Genomic DNA, 13,533 nt, shown 5'->3' on the forward strand with positions numbered 1-13,533 from the left:
GCAGGCAGAAGCATGTCTTCTTTACAGACTATAATTCTTGAATATAAATGTTGACTTGTTGTTGATATAAGACACTGTAAATCAATTAAACACAAATATGAGAAGGTCCCTATTAATTTCCAAGGTCTTGGGACAGCTAATAATTTTCAAAGTTGGGTGACTTATACCAAAACACAGATAAAATTTCTTTTCAATGATACATGGCTTTGCTGTGAATATTTCAAATTGGTACAATTTTCAGTAGTACTGCTGTACATTCCATGAAAGCTTTGATAAATCAACTTCTGATCAAAATGCATTAAAATAAATCTTCCAACAGTTACAATGTAAACTTATGATAAAGATTTGTACTAATTTTTTTTTTTAATTAACTTCTGATTCTGAATATGGTATGTCTTTTTATTCATATAACAGATCATTTTAAAATAAGAAATAAATATCAATCATTGTGCAAAAACATATTGTCAAGCTTTAAACACATTCTAAACAGCATTCTATATTTTGTAACATCAATCTTTGGCCACACTTACTGTAACTAGGTACAAAAAATATAATTCACCATCAGTCAGAATCAGTGTACAATACAAGTAATATTGGTAAAATATCACTGAATGCTTATGTTACATATGCAGCATTAAGGTAGATAAGAATTTTAAATTCTCCATTGTTAAAAAAAATCAACAGATATTGAGAAAACAAATATTAAGCACTTAATTCTTTGTTACTGTCATTATTCCTTTGTCCCTGTTGGGAAGTCTTTATCCATGTGTTTCAGCATTTCTGTGAGATAAGTTTGTACAGTAGCCAGTGACGCCACAATAGCAGGAGACCCAAATCCGTGACAAATCATACTGAAACGGGTCAGAGGATTCTGGATTTCTGGGTCCAAAATATTCTGGGGTCTGGAGTTCCCAATAGGGGAACGATCTTGATTCAAAATGTCCATGAATTCTTTTAAAATCTGTTTTGAGGCAATGATCATGTTTTTTCTTGCCATCTGTTCTTCAGGAATGTTGCTATGATACTTTTGAACATTATACTTGGCACATTGTCTTGACGGAAATTCGGTTTCACATAAATATCCAAAATCACGAGCTAGGCGAATGGCTTCCCCCTCCACTACAGATGTCAGAAGTGTCACCGGTGCTGACTTTCTTCTCCCTGCTGGTAGAGCCAAGCCAATCTTATCCAGCTTCTCTCGTAGGTTCTTGCCACCATCTTTGGACTTTGCCCTTCTGAGAACACCTCCCAGAAGTGATGCATTGAGACACTCTGGTGCTGATAACCTTCTTTGGATCTCTGCGACTGTGACTTTGTATTTTGAGGTACTGCTAAGTAGAGAAAGACGTCCATCCACGAGACAGAAAACATCAGCTGGACCAGTTGAACTAGACAGAGGCATGTCATGTGATCTAGATTCCTTGTGAGGTAAAAGTGCTCTCTGAAACTCCATCTGGTTGGAGATTTCCCTTGGAACATAACTTGTATCCTGAACTGGAGAATCATTGCTATTTGGAGAACCACTATAAGAAGACTCGGACGTGTGCAGATTATCTGGTTGCTGATTTGGCTCACTATACATGACGGGAAGATTTTCTATGTCATCTCTCAGGTAGGTACTAGGTTCTGGCTTGAACTCTTGGATTCCATTCAAGCTGTGTGAAGGATAATCGGTCTGCTGTGATTGGTAGAAGTTTATTGGAGGGTATTGTTCTCCATTATACTGAGAATGCTGGCTCGGGTATCTCTCCATTCCTGGAGGTTGTGAAATAAGGAATGGAGGTGGAAAGAACGGATACTCCACCCCCTGGCTGGTGGGGGGATATTGGGGCGGGAATCCACTGTGAGACTGGATACTGGCAGATGAATACACACCTTCGTGTGACTGACTGGAAGTTGGGTACAGCCCCCCTGAGAATGACTGGCAGGTCTGTGGGTACATCCTTGACTGTGATGTCAATGCAGTATTACTCATTGATGTTAGATGTCCATTATGGGTTGAAGGATTATCAGAACATCCATTATAAAGTCCACTTTCACCAGCCTCCATTGCACTTTTCATTTATGTCATTCACAAATTAAAATCACAATTACAAAAACTATAAAAACAGTTACACACTGATCACTGGATTTTCATATAAAGCTATAACAACCTATCACATTTGTATACTTCCTGTTGAATGATTCAGATTAAGGAATTTAGAAGACACTGTCTGTAAACTGTCCTGAGGATATGTATATACACCACACCTTACAATAATACTCTTCCACTCAGTAAGTCTTACTCTCTTTCACATGGAGTACAGATACTATCTCAATTAAACAGTGGACCAATCAAATGATGACACAGTAATGATAGGAGACACTGATAGGCAGGCCTAATTACGGGTAATTGACTGAGGTCAAAAGGTGTTTGTGCTGGTCCTACACAGGTGTGATAATGGGCTGCCAGACCAACTACTATTATTTAATTAATTATTAAACTGTAAATCTAACTGGCTTAGGTACAGTTATTTCCTTTTAATTTCAACTATAAGAACTTTATATGATGATATTTCTTTAGCATATTTTACATACTTGAAATACTTTCAATTATAATATAAATTTAAAAATTGAATTAAAATGCTTCTTCATTTTACAAAGTAAATGAATGCTAAAAATGTCACATGTTTACAAGAAGAATCATATCACTGGTCTTTTTTTTTCAATGATTTGTTACAAATGTTTGGTTAACTGTGTTACAATAGGATTCTGCTTCCTTTTCTATTTTGGAAATTAAAAATTTCAGATTATCACAAATAGCAAAGTGATAATTATGTACAAATTGAACATTTTACAAGAGAAACACCATACCATTAGTTCTGTAGAACATAATTTTCATCATAAGACTAGTACATTCTCCTCATGAACAAGTTAATGTGAACATGGAGGGGAAACATAACTACACATTAAAATATTGCACTAATTTTACAATTAGAAAATGACATTACATGTACCTTAGATAATATATAATTTCAATTTTAATTGTAATATTTGATCATTAGATCAGTATTGCATTTAGAATCTTGATAATAAAATACAAACTTAAGCTAAAATTCTACAACTGGTAAAATGACATACAGATTTCAATGCACAGAATCAAAGTTTTTTTTTTTGACTAAGATATTTAATGAACTTTTTCAAGTAACAGTTTTTTTGTTCAACCAAATAAAGTTATAACAATTTTCAAAATTAAATTTGGAGATGCAATACTGATCAATGCATTTATACCTGACATACATGTAAGAGTCTCGTCCATCAATGTATACATACCTGATACATAACATACATACATGTACAAACAATTACCGGTAGATGGATGTAAAACATGGCAATACTCTCAGAAATTCCTAAAAACATCCACCTGCCTCAGACCTTATTTTAAAAATAATTCAATATATGGTCTAAAATACATAATTTTGTATATATTTGGCCTTTTAATTTCAGAAAGGTTTACTAGTATACATGTATTGGCTAAATAAAATGGACACCTATAGAAGTTTCGGAATGGTGTTCATTTTTCTCTTCATCTCCTCGGATTGATCATCATCTTCATCATGTTCCCGGAATCCTTCGCTAGCCTGAGTCTTCCCCAGTAACTCCAGCATAGCCTTGGATTCTGGATCACTTTGTAAGATGCTCTTCTTTGTTCCCTTGAGAATAAAAAGTTTTAAAATGTAAATATTAGGGGTAAATTTCTAGTTTTCCATGTTAATGATGATGATAAGCAACTTTACAACTTTTATAAATATCACGTTCACCGAGGTAAGTTATTGCCCCATAACCTCCTCCAAAACAGCAACTATTGTACTCACAGTCTGCTCCCCTTCATCATCACTATCCTCGTTCTTCTTCTCTGGACCCAGGGCCCAGACTTCAATAACGTCCACCTCAAACTCGGGGTCAGCTGATAGCTGAGGACTGCCGTACGTCGTACACTTAGGTTTGGCTTTACTGTGGCCATGATTAAAGCTGCTGTCTATCCACAAACCAAAATAGTCCATCTGTCCCCCCATACCCTTTATAAAGGAAAGTCAAAGAAGAATAGAAATGAAATGAACATTTGAAATACATATACTTAAACAGCATCAAACAAAATGGCTATATTAGCACCAGCTTTTTGTCAGGTATATGATTAAAAGATTAGTAGAAATCTTCAGCAAAAATCTTTTAAGCAAGTATAAAAGTAGAGAGTTGATTTTTTTCTACTCTGTGAAATATTATACCAGTCCATTAAGAAGTGTGGCCTGTCCTTGGTTGAGGTACATGAAGTTTTCATTGTACATGGTTGGTGTGTAGATCCCATACTGTGGACTCAGAGTAAAAAGAAAACATGATGAAGAACCTACAGAAATAATAATATATTGGGATATGATTATACATTACTATATCTGTAAAACTGTTGTCAAATTTTCATCAGTTTTGACTAGCTAGTGAACTTTTTCTTATATGTACATGTAAATATGCAGGATTTAGCAGTCTTGGTCTGTAAAACAACGTTTGAAATAAGAATGCCTAAAAGCATGCCATTTGTAATGTGAACAAATTCATTAACTGGTTCAGTTTCAATTTTGGATAACCTTGACCCTGCCTGTCCAAATGATGTTTGGTCAGTATCATGATAAGTACATGTACATACCCCATGATCATTAGCTTCCTTTTTCACTGAGTAGGAACTTCTAAAGTTTTTCCATTACAAAATTATGGGTTGTACAAGAATTTCAAACTTCTAATCTCTGTGACCCTGACCTTTATTTATAACACTCTCTGACCTTTATTTATAACACTCTCTTTTGATGACAAATCTGCCACAATAATGACATGTTTCCATTGTGCTGAGCTTTCACTGAATGTTTTTCCATATCATAGTTTGTTCACAATGACCTTGGTTCAAGGTTATCAAATACCCACCAGCCAAAAAGTTACCATCTGAAATCTCAGTGTTCTTTTTTGTAAGATCAAAGTAAATCGAGGTAGTTATTTGGTATTTATAAGTGAGACAATATTTTCAGAATTCTCGTTTTTGCTGCATGTAGTCTTTCATAAGAAGTTATACAGAAGAATAAAATTTTATGAGCAGAGGGTCTCTTGAAATTATGCTAAATAAAGTTCTGGTGAATAAAAAGTGATTTACAGTAGACAATAGACAAACAGAAAGAAGGCAAACTGGAAACAATACGACTCGTGATCTTCAATCTTGAGGCATAAATACAGCATTGGATACTGTACACAGGGAAATTTTAGCTGTCGTTTTATTTTTGCCACTTTCATCCTACTCACAGGTGGGTGAATTTAAAATGGGGCTAATTCAATGAACACAGTAGAATTTCTTAAACAGAACTGTGACTGAGCAAATTTAAAATGGGGCAAAATTGTTTGCAAGCGTAAAGGGTGAAAATAACCCTGTATACAGTATATAGATAGATGCACACGAAAATGAGGTTTGCCCCCTACTATAAAAGTCTTACCATAAAATTTAGCCCTACACTCCCAGCTGTCAGCAGCCATTCCTCCAAACAGGTGTCCCTTCTTGTCCCTGATCACAAGTAGGGTGGGACCTTTATTTATAATTTGTGACAAAAGCTGAGAGAAGCTGTCTCCAAAAACAGAGTTGCTGAACAGGAACCGCCAATGTGACTGGTGCATGATGGGAAGGTTATAGTTCAAAAACAACACAGAATTGTGGTCGAGAACACTCCGGACTGCCTCATTACGATGACCCACAAATACTGGGATTGGTACCATTGCTGAGATATTCTCCAATATCTCTTTTTTCTAAAATTTTGATTATTGTTTCAAAATTTGACTAATTTATAGAAAAGCTTAGTAGCAAAAAAGACAAATCTGAATTTCTTACATTCTCGAACTGGAACAAAATACTGCACACAGTATCAAAGATGTTCATAAAATGTGGTGTTTTGGACATCCAGGTTTCTATGTCACTGATACACATATTCCAATTCTCACCACTGGCTGTAAGAAATATTCAAACATGTAATGAAATTTTATGGTAAGATAAACATCAAATCATGAAAAAGCCCATGCAGGGCATCCTTACAGAGTTCATGTGTATTTGAAAATGCGTACAATTACAGTCAAACCTCGTTATCTCAAACTCGATGGAATCACAAAAAACCTCGAGATATCCAAGGATTCGAGATATCGAGGGTAGAATACTTAAAGAATAAGTGGTTGGGACTTCCAAATCACTTCGATATCCATGGTATTCGAGACATCAGCGTTCGAGATACTGAAGCTCAAGTGTATTTAATCACAAAATTTTTACACTGTAAATTTCTGTGATATTTAGATAACCTTGATTCATGGTGATGACATCCTCTGATCATAAAAAAATGTTTACCAAAATGTAACAGAATGACCTTTGAACATTCCTCTGTTACTAAACTAGACATTAAGTTTATACTTCTGATCCCCATAACCTTGATCTTTTGATGTCCTTGTCCCCATAAAGCTGGTTCAAGTTTCTGCAAACTAGTTATAGACTTCTTCAGAACTTTATGTTTCTTCCTAACTTACAAGCCTTTAGACCAAGAACATTTTTTTCACTTCCAATTTGTGTGACCTTGGCTTTTTTCATGACCATAATTTGAGGTTATTACACCCTCTATTTCTAACTGATGTAAGCTACATGTAACTTTGTACTAACTATGACCTTTTGATTTTTTTGGACTAACCTGTTAATCCCTTTGTAAGGTAGGAAACAAACTGCTTATCTCCCTTTACTCCAGTATTCAGGGCATGGATACCTCTCCAGTGAGGAAGCTGGATCAAGTAATGTTTGTACACCTCCAGTAGACTTATTGTCACCTGTAAAACTGACACCTTTAATGTTTGTACACCTCCAGTAGACTTATTGTCACCTGTGAAAACTGGACACCTTTAATTGTACTTGGTAAACAATTAAAAAAATACATATTTATGTTTGATAATGTTGCAAGAAAGTATGGAATCTTTCAAGGTTATCTATTTAAAAGAAATAACATGTAGATTATGTTTTATTTATTATTCTTTTTAATTAAAATTTTAGTCATTTACATCCGAGACATCAGTTGCACTAATCTGTGTTGAATTTTTCATTCCACAGAAGATGGCTGCCTTTTCTTCATAGGTGCCCTTCAATGCATGTGAGACAAACACTTGAAACTGCTGGACTGTCACTCCTTGTTTGTGTTTCTGGTGACTATGATGATGTGTCTGAATGTGACTGATGTACTGATATAGATTCCTGCTTAACTCCTTGTTCAAAGGCACAAGTCCTTCCTGTTTCAAAAGTTTCATAAAATATGTGAGCAGCAGTCAGTTTGGCTTTCTTTTTTTTTTAATATTCATTAATTCTACAATCATTGGATAAAATTAATGAATTAAAAACATGACCAAGTCATTTCACTTATAAACATTGCTAGAAATTTGAGGATGAAAATCTTAATAATTTCTTATCCTTTAAAAATTAGGACCCTAGCTACCACTGTCAATTGCTACATTTTTGCGTCATAATTTTCACACAAAAGAATTGGTGGAAAATTTCCCAACATACATTTATGAACATTTTGGCACCAGGTTGCTAGTTTTGTTTATTTTTGGTAAACATTTGTCACAATTATTCACTTAAAAACTTTCACTAGAAAATAAACTTTCATTGTGGACTTGAAATTTATTTCTAATTTCTGCTGCTCTGAGGCTATAAGTAAACAAACCTACATTTCTGATGGGCTGTGTTTCTATACAAATGGATCAACATGTTTTGAAATGTTTAACAACGAAAGTTTTTGTTAAATAGAGTGTATGTCTTCTAGGAACATAAAATGAATAAACAATGTCTTGAAGCATAGCATGTCCATGATAGATACCAGTATATTTCTGATAAGAATTCAGCAAACAATATATGAGCACTGGTTTTTGCCTCTAAAACTAAATACATTAACTTCACAGCAACTTTTTTGTTATTTTAAGATTAAAGTGTCTGAAACCTGCATCAAACGTCAAAGTCCTAGCGTCAAATTTCATAATACATTCATAAAGATCTCTTCACAAGTAATGTACATGTGAAAAAAAATGTGAAACCCCTGTCTCTTCCCGTGCAAAAGTTACGGCCAAAGCTTATATTTTTCATAAGTATTAAGGTCAAACTTCTAGGTCAAGGTCATGAAGTCAAAAATCAAATTTCTTTCTGAAAGGCGTAGTCACAGGTAATAGTCACTGGTAATGTACATGTCAAATATAAACAACCTGTCTTCTCTCATTCAAAAGTTATCACCAATGTTAGGAAACTACTCTGCCATCCCCAGCTTCCAACCAGATTAATCATAATTGATATCAAAATATGTCTTTCTGTCTATTCAACCATCAATGACTGATTACCTATGGGGTGTCCACATTGTGGCTTAAACCTACAACCCCAGACTTAAAATCCAATGCTCTACCCACTGAGCTAAAGGATTAAACCCATCGCATGGCTAGTTCTAGCAGGAACATGGCCTCACTATAAACAACACATATTCACTTTAACTCTGGCCTCACTATAAACAACACATATCCACTTTAACTCTGTTACACATCATATCAAAATTGAACTAAAAGAAGACAACCAACAATTTTTTTTTCAAAAAACAACAAAAATTGTGAACATGGTGAACGGAAGACGGACAGTCAGACAGAGTGATTACTATAGGGCACTCACAAAGCTTTGCAAAGACCTTAATTATGTATACAGCATACTGTAAACAATCAAATGTCGCAAATGTGTATGCAAGAACAAATTCAGATGTTCATCACCTTCCTTTCCCTTTTAACACTGTACCCCATTTACCTGAAAAGAATGTGTGGATTTAAACAGCTTATCGAATTTTGAATGAATACACAAGACATCCCCCTGGGTAAATAATTGCGGGGGAGCAGATTCCTTGCTTTCTGAACCTCCCATTCCTGATTTCTCCCGTCAGTTTCCGATGTCACGCTGACTTGTTTACGTGTTTGGAAAATGTGTCATCACGATCCCGATGGTAATCGAGTTATTTTTTTTCAATTCGAAGAAAAAATAATAACAAGATTAATGCAATGCACCAAATCGCCCGAAAAAATAAGCATTAAAGTATTGTCACAAGAGAGTCAAGAAAACCCAGGATCTCCGAAGTAGAAAATTATAAACATTTTTATCGCAAAACTACGAAAACTATGACCTTCACCCCCAGCCCACCCCAGCTTTCCCCCCGGAATCTGTACTTAGGCGGGGCCTAATTTATACGGGAAATGCTTACTATGACATCACACAAAAATATAAGTTCTTTAAATTACTATAAAATGAAATGATTTGCTATTTTAAACTGTTGAATAGCTTTATTTAAACTACATCAATACTAATTAAGTAGTGCATGCATTATTGTCGTTAGTTAAATCCCACACAGCAATATTTAAACAATTCACTGATCGCAACGCACTTGTCAATGTGACGTCATATCGTAAAATTTGACGCAGTTTGTATGCAGTGAGAGGCGGATCAAGTTATATTTATACAATGAAAAATGTATTTTGTTATTAAATAAAATATAAATTGTAGATATATAAGAGGCCATTAACTTGGATGCGATGTCTTTTTTATGATTTTATTCATATACTTCCCGTACATATTCCCTAGACAAGCGATACTGTCGTATATTTGTATGCAGATTCATTGAAGGGTAATAGAAGGGTCGTAATAAATCGATATATTGCAAGGGCATACCCTCAAATGAATTATGACAAGCTTTTACACATAAACTCAAGAAGTATGAAGATATTTGAAAAGTGCTGCGAACCTGTTGAAATCTTGCAAATGAATTAATTATATCTATATTTAATGTACTTGACCAGCAAAATATTAAACATACGGACTAACAAATGTAATTTTAGCAATTAGATAGTAGAATCTATATAGGTTCGCAGCACTTTTCACAAACTACAAAGAGTGTTGAAAATAATTATATGTTAAACTTAGATTTTTAAGTTGGTTATGTCCTTGCAATATTAGAATTTATAGATGACCTCATTTGCTAAAATCACGTGACTGCCACATCACGTGACAAGTCTAAATAGTCCTCAACATGTAGTTTTCAACCACATTGCATTTGTCCGATAATAGTAAAGTCCTAAAAAGAAACGCCCATCCTTGTAAAGAATGTATTTTCTATCTAAAAAGTTCGCCGATGTTTCCATTTGGCACCTTAAATGTACTGCGTTACAACGCGCTAGCGCGTTGTTCACAACACGCCGTCACACAAACGCAATTTTATTCAACACGCCGTCGCGCTAACACAAAACATTCGGTCACGCTAACGCAACTATACACAACACGCTGTCGCGCTGACACATAATTTTATGCCACCCGACAACAAATTCACAACAAGCAAGTTTATTGGTCTGTAGAGACGACTATGAAGGGTTAGGAGGTGGATGAATTATACAGGTTGGTTATAGAATATGTCTAGAATTTCGGAATTAATGAAAGGTCGTTGATCGACCAATGCTGGAAAGTGGCGAAATACATCCCATATTGCACTTTATCTACATTACGGGATCTGTAGCGTTATGGTCAAAGACTAAAATATAAAATCATGACACTACAGTTCTGCAGTTATTCTCTCAGTTGATTCGATACGCAAGAGAATGCTCTACATACGAACAATTTCTAAAACGAGGCAAGTTAGTGACAAACAAGTTGATGAAACAATGATATCAACAATCTCGTTTGAAGTCAAAATTTCGCAATTTCTATGGTCGATCTCATTAAGACGAATGCTGACTGAAGTTTTTCATACTAATTTGTTAGGCCATCATTTACACACCAAATTTCTATGGATTTTTCCGTTTGCCCGATCATGACAAGGAGCACACGGCGGGTGTGACCGGTTGACAGGGGATGCTTACTCCTATATGGCACTCGATCCCATGCACCTCTGATGCTTTTAGAGTTCATGCAGTGTTTGCTCTGCTCCCGATTTGTATTGTTTCAATGGACTTTTGAGCTTGATTACTTTCTTTATCTTCAAATTCATTGCCTCTAGAGAGGTCAGAAACCGCGCCAAACTTGTTCTTTCTAGACTTTCCGTGCAATTCTGGAACGCCTTTACACTTTACTTAGTTAGAAATCATGCACCACTTTCGTGGCTTTCGACATCGGGTTCGGTGCCATATGACGCTAAAGAAATTTCCTTCAAGACTAAGATCGGGGACTGACGAAAACAATTTGCACATTTTGTTTTTTAATCACAACTTATTTCTTCTGTATCACTTAAACAAGTTTTTAGTGAAAAGTTCAGGCCCGTAGGCAACGGTTTTAAATGTGGAAGGGGGGTGCAACCTCCGAAAAAATCTGACAAGAAAAAAAACTTGTCTGTCCATACTTGAAAATCCTATTTCGTGTGGTTTTTGGGTTGGTTGGGGGTTGTACCTTTCTCTTACTTTTTCGTACATTTTTTCTAATCCTGGATTTTGCTAGTCCTCGACCTTACAGAAACAAAAAGTGGTGGTGGTGATGGTGGCGGGAGGCGGGGGCATCTAAATGAAACTTTACTATAGCAAAGTACTATACTCCGAAAAAAGTGGGGAGAGTTCTACCCGCGTTCTACGGGCCTGTAGTTCACTAATGACGTTTTGTCAAATAATTAAACGATTGCTTGTTGTCAGTTTCATTAAAAATTGCAAGTAACTTTGATCCGCTAACTGTAACTACCACCTTACTTTCTCTTTTGCTATTTCACGGCTGTTTATAGAAAACGAATTAAAATTCGAATGAATTCTAAATTTAGTTTTTGTTTTTTGTTTCTCTGTTTCTTTTTGTTTCTCTGTTTCCTTTGTTTTTATGACTTTTTAACGTTTTTCTTTGTCCTGAGGAAGGGACAGGTCGTCCCGAAAATTTGACAATTTTTATTGTTCGTGTCGTTGGTCATTTTTAGTGCTTTATATGAATTTCCATCTGTGACCTTGTATCTACTTAGTAGATCCGACACTTAGGATATACAGTGTTGCTGGTTTTTACTGCTTATATATATATATATATATATATATATATATATATATATATTAATAAATGCGTAATATAACAAGATGTGTTTACGAAGCACTGATGTCCCTATATGACTGCTCATGGCGAAGGTTAAAGTTCTCAAATTCAAGTCAAACTCCAAGGTCAAGGTCAAAAGATCAAAATGTTGGCACCCAAAGAAAGGTCTTGTCGCAAGGAATACACCTGTGAAATATAAAAGCTCTAACACCAACCGCTCAAAAGTTATGCCCAATGTTTTTCAAATGTAGGTCAAACTCAAAGGTCAAGGTCAAAATTAATGGTACTTAAGGAAAGGTCTTGTCACAAGGAATATGCATGTGAAATACGAAAGCCCTAGCAACAACTGTTCAAAAGTTATGGTCCACTGTTAAAAAGGTTAACAAAATTTCAAAAGTAGGTCACACTCAAAGGTCAAGGTCAAAGGGTCAAAATGGGTGATACCCTAGGGATCGAAGGTCTTGTCACAAGGAATGCACATGTGAAATATGAAAGTCTTAGAACTAATCGTTTAAATGTTATGGAGGTTGAAGTTTTCAAACAGTTAAGTCAAACTCAAAGTTCAAGGAAAAAGGGTAAAAATTTTGGTCAAAAGGGAAGGTCTTGTCACATGGAATACATCTACGAAATATGAAAGCCCTAGTAACAACTGTCCAAAAGTTATGGCCAAGGTTTAAGTTTTTCAAAAGTCGGTCAGACTCCAAGTCAAGGTCAAAAGGTCAAAATTGTTGGTACAGAAGGGAAGATCTTGTCACAAGGAATACGCATGTATAATATGAAAGCCCTGGCTCCAACCATTCAAAACTTATTGCCAAGGTTAAAGTTTTTTAAGTAGGTCAAACTCCAAGGTCAAAAGGTTAAAAAATATTTGTACCCCAGAAAAAATCTTATCAAAAGGAATACACAAGTGAAATATGAATTAAAGCCCTAGTTCCAACCGTTGAAAAGTTATGACCAAGGTTAAGTTTGGTAAAATTTGGCAAAAGTGGGTCAAACTCCAAGGTCACATATGTTGGTGCCCAAAGAAAGGCTTTGTCACAAGGAATACACATGTGAAATATGAAAGCAATAGCTCCAACCAATCAAAAGTTATGGGCAAAGTGAAAGTTTTTGCGGACAGACAGACAGAGTGACAGACAGAGCAAGAACTATATGCCACCGAATCTTCGATTATGGGGCCATAAAAATCTAATGAAACATGTCAAGAAAAGTCAGATAAAAGTCTATAGTAAATGTCAAGAAATGTCAATCTGTGCACGTTTTTCCACTGGCGGGTTTAAAGGGGGGGGGGGGGGTGGCACGCCAATTAATAAAACCTTGCGAAAAATTGTTCTATTACAATTTATTTGGACATTCTGTTATAATTTTTTTTTTAACACTGCAAACACCCCCAACCCCCTACACACACACAGATGATCTCCGTCCCTGTTTTATCATGT

At 35.5% G+C, this 13,533-nt stretch overlaps 2 protein-coding genes across 2 annotated transcripts; both read right to left on the reverse strand.

Moving 5' to 3' along the window:
* Window positions 1-402: 402 nt before the first annotated feature.
* LOC133206285 (transcription factor AP-2-epsilon-like) lies at window positions 403-2,970 on the reverse strand. Its single transcript, XM_061342235.1, has one exon. The coding sequence runs from the start codon at window positions 2,060-2,062 to the stop codon at window positions 731-733; it is 1,332 nt and encodes a 443-aa protein (XP_061198219.1). The 5' UTR covers window positions 2,063-2,970; the 3' UTR covers window positions 403-730.
* A 303-nt stretch (window positions 2,971-3,273) lies between these two features.
* Window positions 3,274-9,066, reverse strand: LOC133205033 (MTOR-associated protein MEAK7-like). Its single transcript, XM_061340776.1, has 8 exons — window positions 8,867-9,066; window positions 7,096-7,320; window positions 6,735-6,867; window positions 5,897-6,012; window positions 5,508-5,814; window positions 4,266-4,384; window positions 3,855-4,058; window positions 3,274-3,692 (listed from the first exon to the last, which is right to left on the reverse strand). The coding sequence occupies exons 1-8, from the start codon at window positions 8,978-8,980 to the stop codon at window positions 3,531-3,533; spliced, it is 1,380 nt and encodes a 459-aa protein (XP_061196760.1). The 5' UTR covers window positions 8,981-9,066; the 3' UTR covers window positions 3,274-3,530.
* Window positions 9,067-13,533: the final 4,467 nt, after the last annotated feature.

The sequence above is a fragment of the Saccostrea echinata genome, unplaced genomic scaffold, assembly GCF_033153115.1.
Source record: "Saccostrea echinata isolate AGI-Se365-2 ecotype Australia unplaced genomic scaffold, CSIRO_AGI_Sech_v1 ptg000054l, whole genome shotgun sequence".
NCBI classification, from domain to species: domain Eukaryota; kingdom Metazoa; phylum Mollusca; class Bivalvia; order Ostreida; family Ostreidae; genus Saccostrea; species Saccostrea echinata.